Source organism: Cydia splendana, chromosome 2, assembly GCF_910591565.1.
Source record: "Cydia splendana chromosome 2, ilCydSple1.2, whole genome shotgun sequence".
Lineage (NCBI taxonomy): Eukaryota > Metazoa > Arthropoda > Insecta > Lepidoptera > Tortricidae > Cydia > Cydia splendana.
Genome location: NC_085961.1, coordinates 25,044,263 through 25,057,592, shown reverse-complemented (window position 1 = coordinate 25,057,592; position 13,330 = coordinate 25,044,263). Strand labels below are relative to the sequence as shown.

The following is a 13,330-nucleotide window of genomic DNA, read 5'->3' as shown; positions in this document are numbered from 1 at the left end:
TTTGTATTACTTAATGTAGACAGTTCAATCCTACTAAGTTATTTATTTTGTATACAGAAAATTGATAGATTGACCCAGAATAGCAGCATCGACGTTAAATATATGCTAACTATTTTGCACCTTACTTCCTTGTAAAAAGGCGAAAACTGTATGACGTATCTTTGAAGTCGATGTAGCTGAAAATGAGCATATTTAATCCACGGAAGGCCTAAAACATGTTTAGTCAGACAAACCCTGAACACAAAGTCGCTCAGGTGCTTTTGACACCATAAAACACTCGCTAATGCCAGTCAATGACAAGGCAAAGTTTCCATTATATGCCATCTAGACGGATCAAGGACTGGCAACGACTAAATAGGATATAAAACTTACGAAATAAGCTATATGGGTATATAAAGCTTATGAAAAAAGGGCGCAGAGAACATTTTAAACTACATTATAGACTGGTTACAACACAGATAGATAAAACACGAAATCTTATCTATAGAATTACGCCCTGAATTTTAAACAGTTAATTTTCTTGGTCTAAAGTTAACCATCCAATTAATTAAACCTTACCCATTAGTTTAAATATCTAACGTAAAAAGCCGATAGTGCGAGACCTGTATCATACTCGAATGGTTTCTCATGGTAAATGGTGCACTTTCTATGCGCGATTATGTTTATAAAAGGTGTCTATCTTTAGTCATTCGTTAGGACAAAATATTTTTGTATGCATGAGAACCTAGATTTATTAAGAATAACAAAGCATTTTACAATGTATCGTGACGAGTACGGTATTTGTTTTATATAATTTCGTAAAATCGTTTTGTACTGGGCCGCTTTTATTTACAGAAAACGCTTTGAAAGTAACGATTGTGTATATAAATAGGTACCTATTCAATTATTTATATAAGAACAAAATGCGCAATTTAATACTAAATCATGTGTAAAACTGCACTTAATAAATTATTGAATTTATTGTTGTTTTTTCCTTGTTAACAACATAACCAAAGGCAACTTGAAATGAAATGTTGGAGGATATTGTACAAGGATGTTAGGGTTGCAATAACTTCTACCTATAGGTAGGTAATAATAATAACGGAAGTACAGACTCTAAAATTACAAAAATAATCTTCATCATTGCATACCTAGATCCACGAAAACTTGAGTTTTTGCTGCGAGGGCCAATTTTAAGGATCTTGAGCAAAGAAAGGGGCTCTAAAGCACGAAGTCGAAAATTATCAAAACGGTTCATCCGTTTTAATGTATTGATATTCTTGTCTGTTAAAATGGTTCTTAGATATAGTTGAAATTTTTTAAGCTTACCGTTTAGGAATATGATGAGAGCTCATAGTTGTAAACGGTCACCTTAAAAAATGTAAACTATAGGTATAGGTATGTGGTTCGCTAGATGGCGCGAAACAACACATTAAACAAAGGGGTACTTTAAAGAAACAAATAAATATAATCATATTTTATTTTATATAATATAATCATGTTTACATAAATTCAAAACATTGTTACCTAAACAGTCTAAACACGGATCAACATTATTAGAACAAGTTTTATTTGAAGACTCTTCATTCAATATCTTTGTAACGGGGCACTTCCCTAATAAAATTTTGGATCAAAGCAAAGTTATGGATTTCATGAAATCTTAATTGTCTTAATTATTAATTATAAACATTTACTGTCTTAAACATCCAGAGAAATATACGTTCTAATAACATTTTACTACTGGAAGTCAGTATTTCGGTCTTGAACAAAGTATGATATAGATTTTCTCTAATTATAATTGCATTGGATTATATTGGTTAAGTATAGGTACAAATTTTAAACATGAGAAAACATATAGCCTCACAACAATGTCATGTCTGTAATTGCTAGACCCAATAGGAATAAAAATACCGCTATAAATGCAATTAGAGCACAATTTAAGAGAACAATCATCCGGTAACTAAATCCTAACAGGCCGCCGCCTCAAGGCCATGGCTCTTTTTAGCCCTAGAGTAAATATGCCTCCCATTTGACCTCCAAAGATTCAAAATTTGACTGGCTTAAATTAAACATTCCTAGTGCCTACAACAGTATGATCGACGACATAACAGTTTCAACCCTATTGCGTTGGAATAAGGTACCAAAAATGTTCAGACCCTTCTGAGTCAAAAATGTGCTGATGGACTTTCTTCTGCAGCAAGTGTACAGTACCACAAACATGCCTTTTCATATCATTACTTATGATTATGACCATTATAGTTTTCAGAGTAGTAGTAGTAAAATATTTTTATATTTTTTATAGACCAAAAACTCAATGACTAGTATAAAATTTACATCATATCTAACATAGTAAATTATTGAACTTAAAGCAAAATGTGACCAAATGCACAACTATAATTTATTTTACAAGTCTTACCATAACATGTGCGCATTCACGCTCTGGACAAGAGAGCCAGTAAAGCTGATAAAGATTATTAGCAAATAAAACATTGTGATGTGAGAATAGAACATATCCCATCCAACAATTACACAAATCATATGAATTACACATTTATTCTTAACAAAATGTCATATACACATCTATATTCATCTATAGTATTTACTTAATTAACTATAATGAATACGAAAATAAATGCAATAAAATAGGACAGCACACCTATCAACATTTATGATAGTACTTACACAACTTCACAACAAATAAATTGTGACAAAAAATCAATAAATACCTTAACTAACTTAGTATACTTAAAGAATCTGGAGAAACGTAAGGCTGAAAAATTTTGGAGTACCTAGTTTCAGAAGCGTGAATCGGGCTATAAGCTGAGGAGTTGGGAATGAAAATAAGAAGGAGGGGCATGAGTGACAATTCCTACATCCTTGAATTTAATATTTAAATAAAAATTTAAGCTCATTTCCTGCTATCTACTATCATACCAAGGGATATTAAACTAATTCAAAATATTCAAATGCTTGTTAAATATAGACAGTACTATCGAAATAACATCAAAGACAGCTATACAAACATATGCAAGTTCTACTATGACACTTATTATGTACTTCTATCAGTAAACAAAATGATTTTCACAAACTTATTCTACACATGACAAAGTGTTGAGATCCGGCTGGTTACAACATATTACTAAGGGAAGATCAATAAGAACTTCACAATTATGCATGACTCATCACATCATTAACATACTTTCATGAGCTATTTGCAAATGCTGACATCATGATTCATGATGTTGTAATACTACAAATACACTTCAACTTCATATACACAAAAAGTGTAGAAAAAGATAAGATTATTTTTATATGTTTGCAGCATGATAATATTGATAATCATTATTTTGACATTTGCTTATATAAATTGATTGAAACTAATAATTGTGCTTACATAATGATAATGTAACAAAAAAAATCATCTGCAATTACATAAATGACAGTATACATATTTTATTTTATTGTTAGCTAAGAGAAATAACATTTTAAAATTATCATATAAATAAAAATTACAATATCTATATACATTGATCAACATCATTTAAAAAGGTATAACTGTATCTTTAATACACATATTAAAATAATAAACAGTAGTTTGGGAAGATCTAATGCTTAACATAACTATTTGTTATTCTCAAGGAAGCTCGAAACAATTTAGTCATACATAGGTAGTTTATATTGGAATTATTTAATCAAGGAAATTATATTAAATTTCATTTTCCTTCTACCTATTGTTATTAGAAAATTCCTAACAGTTAATACTACATATAATCTTGCTATTTTATTACAATAAAACATGTTTTACAAACCATAAAAAGGATATTGAGTATACATTTTTACTTGGAACTTGCCTGGAAGTTTACCCCTCAAATACAAGTGAAGCTTAAGTGCCCTCACTGGCTGGTAAACAATCATCTTGATATCACATCGCCCTATAGGGACCCTGGGACTTCAAATACTGGATGACAAGGGACGGGCCAGAGGAAACCACCTCAGGGGGCAAGGCAGTTAATGGACAGTTCTCAATACTCATGATTTGTAGACTAACACATAAAGCCAGTTCAAATGGCAGATTGCATAAATTGGGATTGTCATTTAAATATAGCGACTCTAGGTTCTCAAGAGTGCCAATTTCTTCTGGTAAATACTGTAAATTATTCTCCCCCACACTCAGTGACGTCAGGTTAGTCAAATGCCCAAGTGAGCGAGGCAGGGTTGTCAATTGATTAGATTGTACTATTAATTTTTGCAAATCCTGGAGGAATCCTATTTCAGTTGGCAACACTTCAAGTTTATTCTCCTCCAAATCTAAAACCCGCAGTTTTCTAAGACTCCCAATACTAGGGGGAATTCTTTTTAGCAAGTTATTAGAGAGTATAAGCACTTCCAAGTTCTGAAGACATTGTATGTCATCAGGTAACTTTGTTAACTGATTAGTGCCCAGGTTCAACTCCACCATGTTGGCCCAGGTACCAACATCCAGTGGCAGCGAGGTCAATAAATTTTCTTTCATATTAAGCTTTGTTAAATTCTTAGCCCTTGTGAATATACCATATGGGATTTTATCAATTTGATTGTGTTCCAAGTTAATAGAGAAAGCATTAGTGAACTGTGCAGGTCCTCCGGCAGGGTAACTAGCGAAAGAGTTACGGGATAGAGTGATACTGGTGAGTTCATTGAGGCAGGAAAGGAGGCCTTCAGGGAGTTGAGATATGGAATTACCTTCTACATTAAATTCATCCATATGTTTGCAATTGCTTAGAGTGGACGGTATGGCCGTCAATCTATTGTAACGCAAGCCCAAGCGTGTCAGTGACTGGAGGTTTCCAATAGTTTCAGGTATATCTAGGAGATCATTGTGTTGTAGGTCTAGAGTGGACAAGTTTACACAATTCCCAATTTCCTGGGGCAGGTGCTCCAGATGATTGTGGGACACATCAAAGGTGACCAGATTAACAAGTTTTCCAACACCGGAACTTAGCTCCTTAATTTTATTTTCTCTTAAACTCAACATAGTAAGATTTGTTAGGTTGGCTATGCCATCACAAACCACTCTGATTCTGTTGAAACGTAAGAACAATGTAGTAAGTGAAGTAAGTTTATACACAACTTCAGGTATGTCACTGAGTTTGTTATGACGTAAGTCTAAAACCTTCAAACATCGTAAATTAGCGAGGGAATCTGGAAGGCTGGTCAGCGAGTTCTCGTTTAATGCTAACGTTTGAAGGTTAGTTAAACATCCAAACTCTGCTGGTAGGGCCACCAGCTTATTTCCATATAAATAGAACTCGACCAGGTGAGTCAGGTCGCGGACATTTGGAGGCAGAGATGTGATAGAGGACTTACTGAGATCGAGTCTGCGCACCCCCTCTTCTCGGCATCGCACGAACTCTTTGATAACATCGAGATCGGCTTGTATGGGCTTGTTCTTCTTGGCGGTGGGCTTGGGCTTGTTGGACTCGGGATGTTTCACAGTCACCACCTTCGGCCGCGCCCCCTCGGTGTTCGTGAGTGACGCCGTCGATAACTTTTTCTCCCTCATGCCGTGACACTTCTCCCGAGGGCTCACTGTACCGATGGAATCTAATGCTTCGGAATTTTCTCTTGAAGAGTTATCCAAATTCATTCCGTTTGTTTTTGTCACCGTTTAGGTTTAACAGCAAGTTTTTATTGATAAATTAAAACACACTTGACATTATTTGTCATCTCATTGGATAGGCAACAATCAATATTTTGTGATTCCGTTTACGTCTATTACGTAGATTATATTTTCTTTGTCACAAGGCTTAGTAAAATAGTGCGCTATCTTTAATATTTGCGTATTGAATAACTTAACTTAATTACCTTCTTTAGTGGAAAATTAATTGAAAATAGACATGACAGACATTGAAGCAGGCAGTCGCAAATCGGTGAAAATCTACCTTTTTTTTCTTTTTCAAATTTCGGATTCATGTAGTTTAGCCATGCTTATGCTTCAAACATCTTTTAACATTTTGGCGTTTTACGCAATGACTTAAATAGCTCACAGAGAGTTGGCTGTAAAGGCCGTAACACACTATCGCACCGCACCAAGGTCATTGTGCGACGCACAAGTAAGAGCGAGAAAGAGATATCGCTTTCTCGCTCTCAATCAAAAAATTGGTAAATATAAAAAAAATCAAAAATACGTTTTTTAGTCTTTTCTACTTTATTCTTTTTTTTGTTAGAAAGTGCATTGTTTTTGTTCTAAATCGAAAATGATATATCACATGCCCTATAATATAATAGGTATAGTTTTAGAGAAATGTTGCTCCAAGTGAAGCGCGGCAGCGGCGAACTTCCCCCCTCCCCCGCATTAAATGAGAGGTGGCTCTCGATGTCTCCCGGTCTGTATCTGCTCAAGACCAGCTAAGAACCAACTGTGCCAAGTTTCAGCGCATAGTCTCAAAGTGCAAAGTCCCCATACAACGGTGTGCACTAACAAACCAGCTATTGCGTATGTTCTGTTCCTCACAGGCGCACGCGTATAGCTCATCTATGTAATACTAGGTCTATGGTTTCCGTACAGAATGACAGGAGGGAACGGGACGTCGCGTCGCATAGCGCTGTCTTGCTTGCACTTGTTATTTCGTGCGTCTGCGGCCAGCCTAGCTTACTCGCCGCACACGGACGCCCAATGCACTCCAATCAACTCCAATGCATAGAACAGTAGAGTAGGAAAATGCATGTTTTTTTGGGAAAATTGATTCCAGTATAATAGCCATGTCACGCCCACGAACTGAAAATATTATTTGGAAAATTTGTACCTCGTTTTAAATACCGACTTGAACAGCTTGGTATTTCCGATTTATATCTCTATCTCTTTCTGCTTCAAAGCTTACCACGAGTGCAACTGGAATAACAAATGCGAAGCTTGCTTGACGCATAATGTTTGACAGATCACACTTGACACTGACAGATTCGGTCGGTGGTGTTGTTTGAAGTGATTACAGCAAGATTGTAAAAGCCGGAGAAAACTACGATTTTAATAACTATCGTGATTTCACAAGTTTGTTTCCTGACTTATTAGTTTACAAATATATGTTTTAATATTGCCAACTTATTAAATGCCTGCGTTTTTTCCTACCAACAACTATGCAATTAGTTTGTACTACATTTCAGGTTATTAAGAGTAAAGGACGCCGTAAATTTAAGTTCTATATAAAAGTAAATCAGCAAAAATGGATAAAAGCAAGGAAAAGGAGGAACAGAGTATCATGGATAAATCCATGAGATCCGTTTTTGGTACGTAACTGTTGTAATAATTTCATTTGCCCGGTTGGAATTGAATAATAATTATTTATCTCTTTATTTAATTTGGGTCTTAGGTTAGGGTTTTTACAAAGTGAGTATAAAAGTACAATATAAAAACACTTACAAAACATTACAAAAAATATATAAACACATTATAAAAAACCTAACCTAGGGAGCCGCCGGTAGCGGAGCAGGGCCCAAGCTGCCGGTGGTCAGTGCCGCAGAGTGAGGAACCGACGTACTATACGCGCCGTGTCCAAAATTACCGCCTTCTGCATCTGACCCTTAATCCAACCAATTATTATTATTTTTTTAATTTTTAGTTGGTAATATACCATATGAAGCAACGGAGGAAAAGTTAAAGGATATCTTCAGCGAGGTTGGGCCAGTGCTGTCATTCAAACTCGTGTTTGACAGAGAGACGGGCAAGCCGAAGGGCTATGGGTTTTGTGAGTATAAAGACCAGGAGACGGCCCTCAGTGCTATGAGGAACCTTAACGGCTATGAAATCGGTGGCCGTTCCTTGAGGGTAGATAATGCGTGTACGGAGAAATCCAGGATGGAAATGCAAGCTCTAATGCAAGGTCCCCAGGTAATTCTGTTACATCTTTTATATTATTCAAACCTAGTGAGGGTTTTTTATTATAGACACAAATATGTTCCATAGTTTCGAAGATTAATTTATTTACATTGTGTGTTTCATCTAGTTAGTAGTTGCCCAGCAGTAAAGGTTTAGAAAAATAGTCAAATTACAATAATTAAATTATAGTGGTTTAATTTAGATTTTTGTCAGTACTTATTTAAATTATATTGATGTATTTTTATTGATGTAATTTTAAATTATAAGTGTGCTGTACTAGGCCTACTAGGGTTTATTTGATAGTCCAGAATAATTTAAAACCTAACAAAATTCAATGTATTCTGAAACCAGTATTCTATTCTAGGTAGAGAATCCGTATGGGGAGGCGGTGGAACCAGAGAAAGCCCCTGAAGCCATCAGCAAGGCTGTGGCAACCCTGCCACCGGAGCAGATGTTTGAGCTCATGAAGCAGATGAAGCTTTGCGTCCAGGTGAGCACTTCCTCATTCTCTTGCTGGACCGGACTGGCAAAGGATTTTGCCTTAGGTCAGTGCACACTAAGTGCTTAGATACTGTGGCATCTATAGAACTTAATGTCCACTAGCTTGTCTTATTTCTAAGTAAAATGGAACTTAATTTGAACTCTTAAAAACAACCTAAATTAAACCAACATTATATGATCACCACCATTGTTAGACATGCATTTACAAATTCTGTACAACATAAATAATATTGTCGATCAATGAATAAATATTAATTTGTATTTACAAAGCTCTGTACAAAATAAAAAATATTATTGAATTAACTATTAATTAATTAATATTAATATCATCATCAATATTTTTCAGAATAATCCAACAGAGGCAAGAAATATGTTACTGCAGAACCCGCAGTTGGCATATGCATTGTTGCAAGCCCAGGTCATCATGAGGATTGTAGACCCGGCCACTGCTGTTGTAAGTATGTCACTGGGGGCCTTGCTCTTGCAGGGACTTTGCATTATTATGCATTAGGTCTAGCCACTAGTCATGCTGTCAGGTGTCTCATCTGGGTTTGTTAGTCAGCAGATAGACAAAATGGTCTCACGTAGGTCAGATAGATAGATACAGAAAATTCCCCACTGGGCACATATGGGAATTGGTGCATTCATATGAATCATTACATTCATTACCATCTGTCCCCGCCTCATGGCGTCGGTCAAGGGGACAAATGGGAATATACCAGACCATTATTGTCTGTCAAATTTATCTTAAAAAACCGTCCGACAACTGCAAGTCGGACTCGCCCACTGAGGGTTCCGTACTTTTTAGTATTTGTTGTTATAGCGGTAACAGAAATACATCGTCTGTGAAAATTTCAACTGTCTAGCTGTCACGGTTCGTGAGATACAGCCTGGTGACAGACGGACGGACGGACAGCGGAGTCTTAGTAATAGGGTCCCGTTTTACCCTTTGGGTACGGAACCCTAAAAAGTGTCTTTATAACAGTGTACCTATTGTTTCAGAGCATGCTTCATCCCAGCAACCCCGTGCCTCCCGTCATTCACCCTGGCGATAAGGTGCCGCTGCCGAACCCTTACATGCCCAACATGGTACCTCCAAGTAAATGCGTTCATTCAACTTCTACTAAATAACTTGATTAAGTAAATAACATTATACTTGCCGCAAAACTAAGTGGCGAGTCAGGTCATAATGCTATCTCCTTTACCCATATGGCATTATGAACTTTAGTTAGTTGGTAGTTAGTTGTGCTAGGCTACAAAATTGTTTGGCGCGAGTGTTTATATTGAAAGCCGAACTAACAAATTATTTTGAGACATAGGTATATACTTGTTACTGGCGTTGTGCGTGACATTGGCCATCGCCTGGCGGCTGTAAGGCATACCTATTGAACGGTCTGTCGTAGTCGTCGTCATACTTTGATTGTCTATTGTCAGTGGTGAACTGTCTCATTTTTTGCTGGTATTGTCATGTCGAATTTGAATTTATATGTCGGTCGTTCCAAATATGTATGTCAGTCAGTCTATGTCTGGTTACCACGGAGGTTAGAAGCCCCGACACCTATTAATTATTATTTGACGGCTAAATATAAAATATATGATGGTTTTTTTTCATGACTACCTAATTAGGTATTATTAGAAAATCTGCATGGATGAATAATATTCCGTATTTCTTTTACAGATCAACAACCGCAGCCGTTGCTGGCTAATCCAGTACCGCCGCCGTCTAACCAATACAACCGTGAGTATTTCGATTGTACAATTATGTTAATTAAATAGTATTTAAAACAGTGTTTAGTGGTTTTTTAAACATGTAACTTTACAGGTTTATTAGGTTAGGTTCGACTTTAAATGAAAGAAATAAAATTAGTCATCAGCTAAATTTTTGTCTCAATATGAATGCCATGGTGTAATTAGTTCTGATTTGATGTACTCGGTGGTTATACAGCGCGCCCGCCGCCGGCAGCGATGGCGGACATCGACCTGCGCGGCGCGCGCGCGGCGGCGCCGATCCTCGACCAGGACATGCGCAGCCTGCCGCCCATGCCGCACCCCGTGCCGCCGCCCATGCAGGACAAGTACGTACACTCTGTTTGTTATTCTATGACTAGGTCCATTGCGGCAGCGCGCGGCATATATACCTATGTGACGTGTACATCGCAGGCAGCAATGGCGGACATAGATCTAAGTGACTAACCTCCTCGTTCTCAGAAGGCATTTGACAAAAACGAATAGGAAGACGGCAACAATCCTATACAAAGTAATGCTGCATCGCATCATCTCATATGTACAAAAAAACTGTTTGAGCGGATCTGACCTTTAAGACATATTTTGTGAAATACCTTTTGTAATACTTCGTTTAAAAAATTACGTTGAACAATAACTAAAATAATGATTTCAACAATAAATCTTACAATGAATATTTCTGTCCCAAGTGGTGCTCCCCTTGTGGAAACACAAGAAATGTAAGTTGTTCTTAAAATTAGACTTTCAGTACAGTAGGTACCATCCAATTTTATTTCATTTATTATTGTTTTAAATACCTAGCCTTAATACTTATTTATTATCGTTTAGTGGCGTCTTTCATAGTATACTTTTAAGCTTATAAAATGTATAGTTATTTTTAAACACACAAGTGTTTTTTCGTACAGTCAGCACCAGAAGTTTTAAGAAATTATCGACATTTCTTAGCGTTACCCATTCGCCCTCGATATCCCATCACGATTACTGTTAACATATTTATCGAATGACCAGTGTGAAAATGCAGACAACAGACGTGTTGCTAGTGTTAGTTTGTGCGTTTTCCTCGTATCTCGCACGAGTTCAAGATAAATGGCGAATTGAATGACGAACGTCGAAGTCGAACAATGCGTTCTTCATTCGCCTCACCCCTTGCGCGAGTGTAAACCACATTATTAGATCAATCGATAACTAACTTAAAGCACTTCGTATTCGTAGCTACTTCCACCGCTGATTGTACAAGTAGGTATAACTAGCCACTCGTAGTTACTCCTGCCGCTGACTGTACAAGTATAACTAGCCACTCTAGCCAGCCTAACGAATGTGTTTCTCAGCTCGTACCCCCGCGACCCCCGTCTGGCCGGCAACTTCAACTCGGACCCGCGCGTGAGGAACGCCGACCCCCGCACTCAGCCCAAGATGCCGCAGCGTGAGTAATCAATAAAAAAGTGTATTACAAAGGGATTAAGACGTAAAATTGCAGCTCATGTTCATGTTGGTCGCATTTATAGCGGAGTAATGAAGAAGCCTATTAAAGGTTGTCTCTCTAATTTCGCTTCATAGCAAAATACACTAGATAAACACGATTGTCATAATTGGCTACTTTCCTACTAGTCAAATCAGCTTCTTTTTTAGAACTGTCAAAACGATTAGCTAATATGGAATTTATATGAAAACGTGTGTAGTAGTGACGTCACAGTCAACTCACCTACTTTTTATACTTCCATCCGATTTATTAAATAGAAATTGTGTTTAAAAATAACTGCTATCTATGTTTTTCTAATAATGATCTGGTGCTTTATTTCGTGCACGGTGTGAAATAATTTATTAAAAGTAGAGGAAAGTACCTAATTGCGTTTTTCAAAACGAACTAAGGAATATCCATTCTGTATCTTCTGCTTCGATAAAAGCCGAAAAACTATTTCGAATTTAAACTAGCTTATTAGATAGAAGAGTTGGTGGAGGTAATTTTTTTTTTGTGTAATTCCAGACATTCATCATTCCATTTACGTATCCCTGACCTAGCCCTATATCATGTTTTTTTTTTTCACAGAAATGCCGCCAGGAATGCCGAGCGTTGCACAGGCTAGAACCATACAGGGTATTCCTTCCGGAGCTTCTGATCAAGAAAAGGTACGCTTCCATATCATCTTTATTCCTATGCTCATAAGGTTCAGATTTAACTGTTTGAAATTGTAGTGTAATTTTTCTGTGTAGGTACAGGAATCTTAAATATAAATCCTTCGTAAAGTCAAAGTCTATCCCGACATATTTATTTTATAAAGAAGGCCTAACGCGAACATGAAAATAAACTTAATTATCTTCCAGATTCTCTTTCTTTACCGTTCTAGCAATAGGCAGATTACGAAATTTCGATGTTCGTGGTAGGCGCTCTGTTCGGTGACCTGCAAATAATTCTGACCTAGTAGCATAATATTCAGTGTCATATTGCACTAACAGCTTTTTACTATAACAATGACAACATTGACGTATAATATCTAAGGACGGGCACTATTACGGGCACTAAAAATGTTATTAGTTCCGCGGTGTACTCACGAATTCCAGCCAATCGTGCAGTCTAACGCAACTAGTTGCCACCAATAGCGCGCGTAATCTGAACTCATCAAACCATCGCGCGCGTGATGCGAACTCATCAACCAATCGCGTTGTAGCGGTGTCACACCGCTGTACTGGCCCCTGTCATGCCTCATTATTATTGCCCGTAAAGCCAGTCCTATATAGGTATGTCAATGAGTGACAATTGATTAACTAAAGGTAAAGGTGAACCTTATCTCGTTGCCAGAAGGTTTATTACGAATGTGTCAACGATGATGCCGCAGTTATAATTATACTAATGGTTTATAATTGCAGGCGGCGCTTATAATGCAAGTGCTGCAACTATCGGACGAGCAGATCGCACTGCTGCCGCCCGAGCAACGCGCGAGCATTCTCATGCTCAAGGAGCAAATCGCGAAGAGCACGCAGCAACGCTAGTAATTACATTACTACTTACATTATTATTTCTTACCATGAGTTCTTTATTCGTAATAGAATAACTAGCAATAAGAAAACTGCGTAGCCGATGTATAATTCTGCTTAGCTCTTCGAGAGACCGCGAAGAACAATTAGCGACACGTATTATAAATAAAGACTTCATACTTAATTTGTTTTTGTTTTTACAGTCACCTTAGGCCACCGTATCAATACCTGAATAAACATTTTTCAAGGTGTTTATCATTGAATTTAATAACATTTTAAGTA

General features: G+C 37.1%; 2 protein-coding genes and 1 long non-coding RNA gene across 4 annotated transcripts in view; 2 read left to right on the top strand and 1 right to left on the bottom strand.

Annotated features, from left to right (window-relative positions):
• The window catches only part of LOC134806038 (uncharacterized), a 447,581-nt gene that overhangs the window by 19,255 nt on the left and 414,996 nt on the right, over positions 1-13,330 (top strand). The window lies entirely within an intron of this gene.
• On the bottom strand, positions 1,446-5,889 carry LOC134805932 (leucine-rich repeat protein soc-2 homolog). The gene has a single exon (XM_063779120.1). It carries the CDS (start codon positions 5,603-5,605, stop codon positions 3,902-3,904), a length of 1,704 nt encoding a protein of 567 aa, XP_063635190.1. The 5' UTR covers positions 5,606-5,889; the 3' UTR covers positions 1,446-3,901.
• On the top strand, positions 6,929-13,103 carry LOC134806012 (cleavage stimulation factor subunit 2 tau variant). 2 transcript variants are annotated; one of them, XM_063779213.1, is made up of 12 exons: positions 6,929-7,010; positions 7,120-7,242; positions 7,575-7,843; positions 8,196-8,321; positions 8,679-8,786; positions 9,335-9,431; positions 10,011-10,070; positions 10,278-10,407; positions 10,765-10,794; positions 11,404-11,498; positions 12,123-12,202; positions 12,941-13,103. In XM_063779213.1, the coding sequence occupies exons 2-12, from the start codon at positions 7,179-7,181 to the stop codon at positions 13,061-13,063; spliced, it is 1,182 nt and encodes a 393-aa protein (XP_063635283.1). In that variant the 5' UTR covers positions 6,929-7,010; positions 7,120-7,178; the 3' UTR covers positions 13,064-13,103. The 2 variants fall into 2 exon arrangements, with proteins under 2 accessions (XP_063635283.1, XP_063635284.1); XM_063779214.1 differs by lacking the exon at positions 10,765-10,794.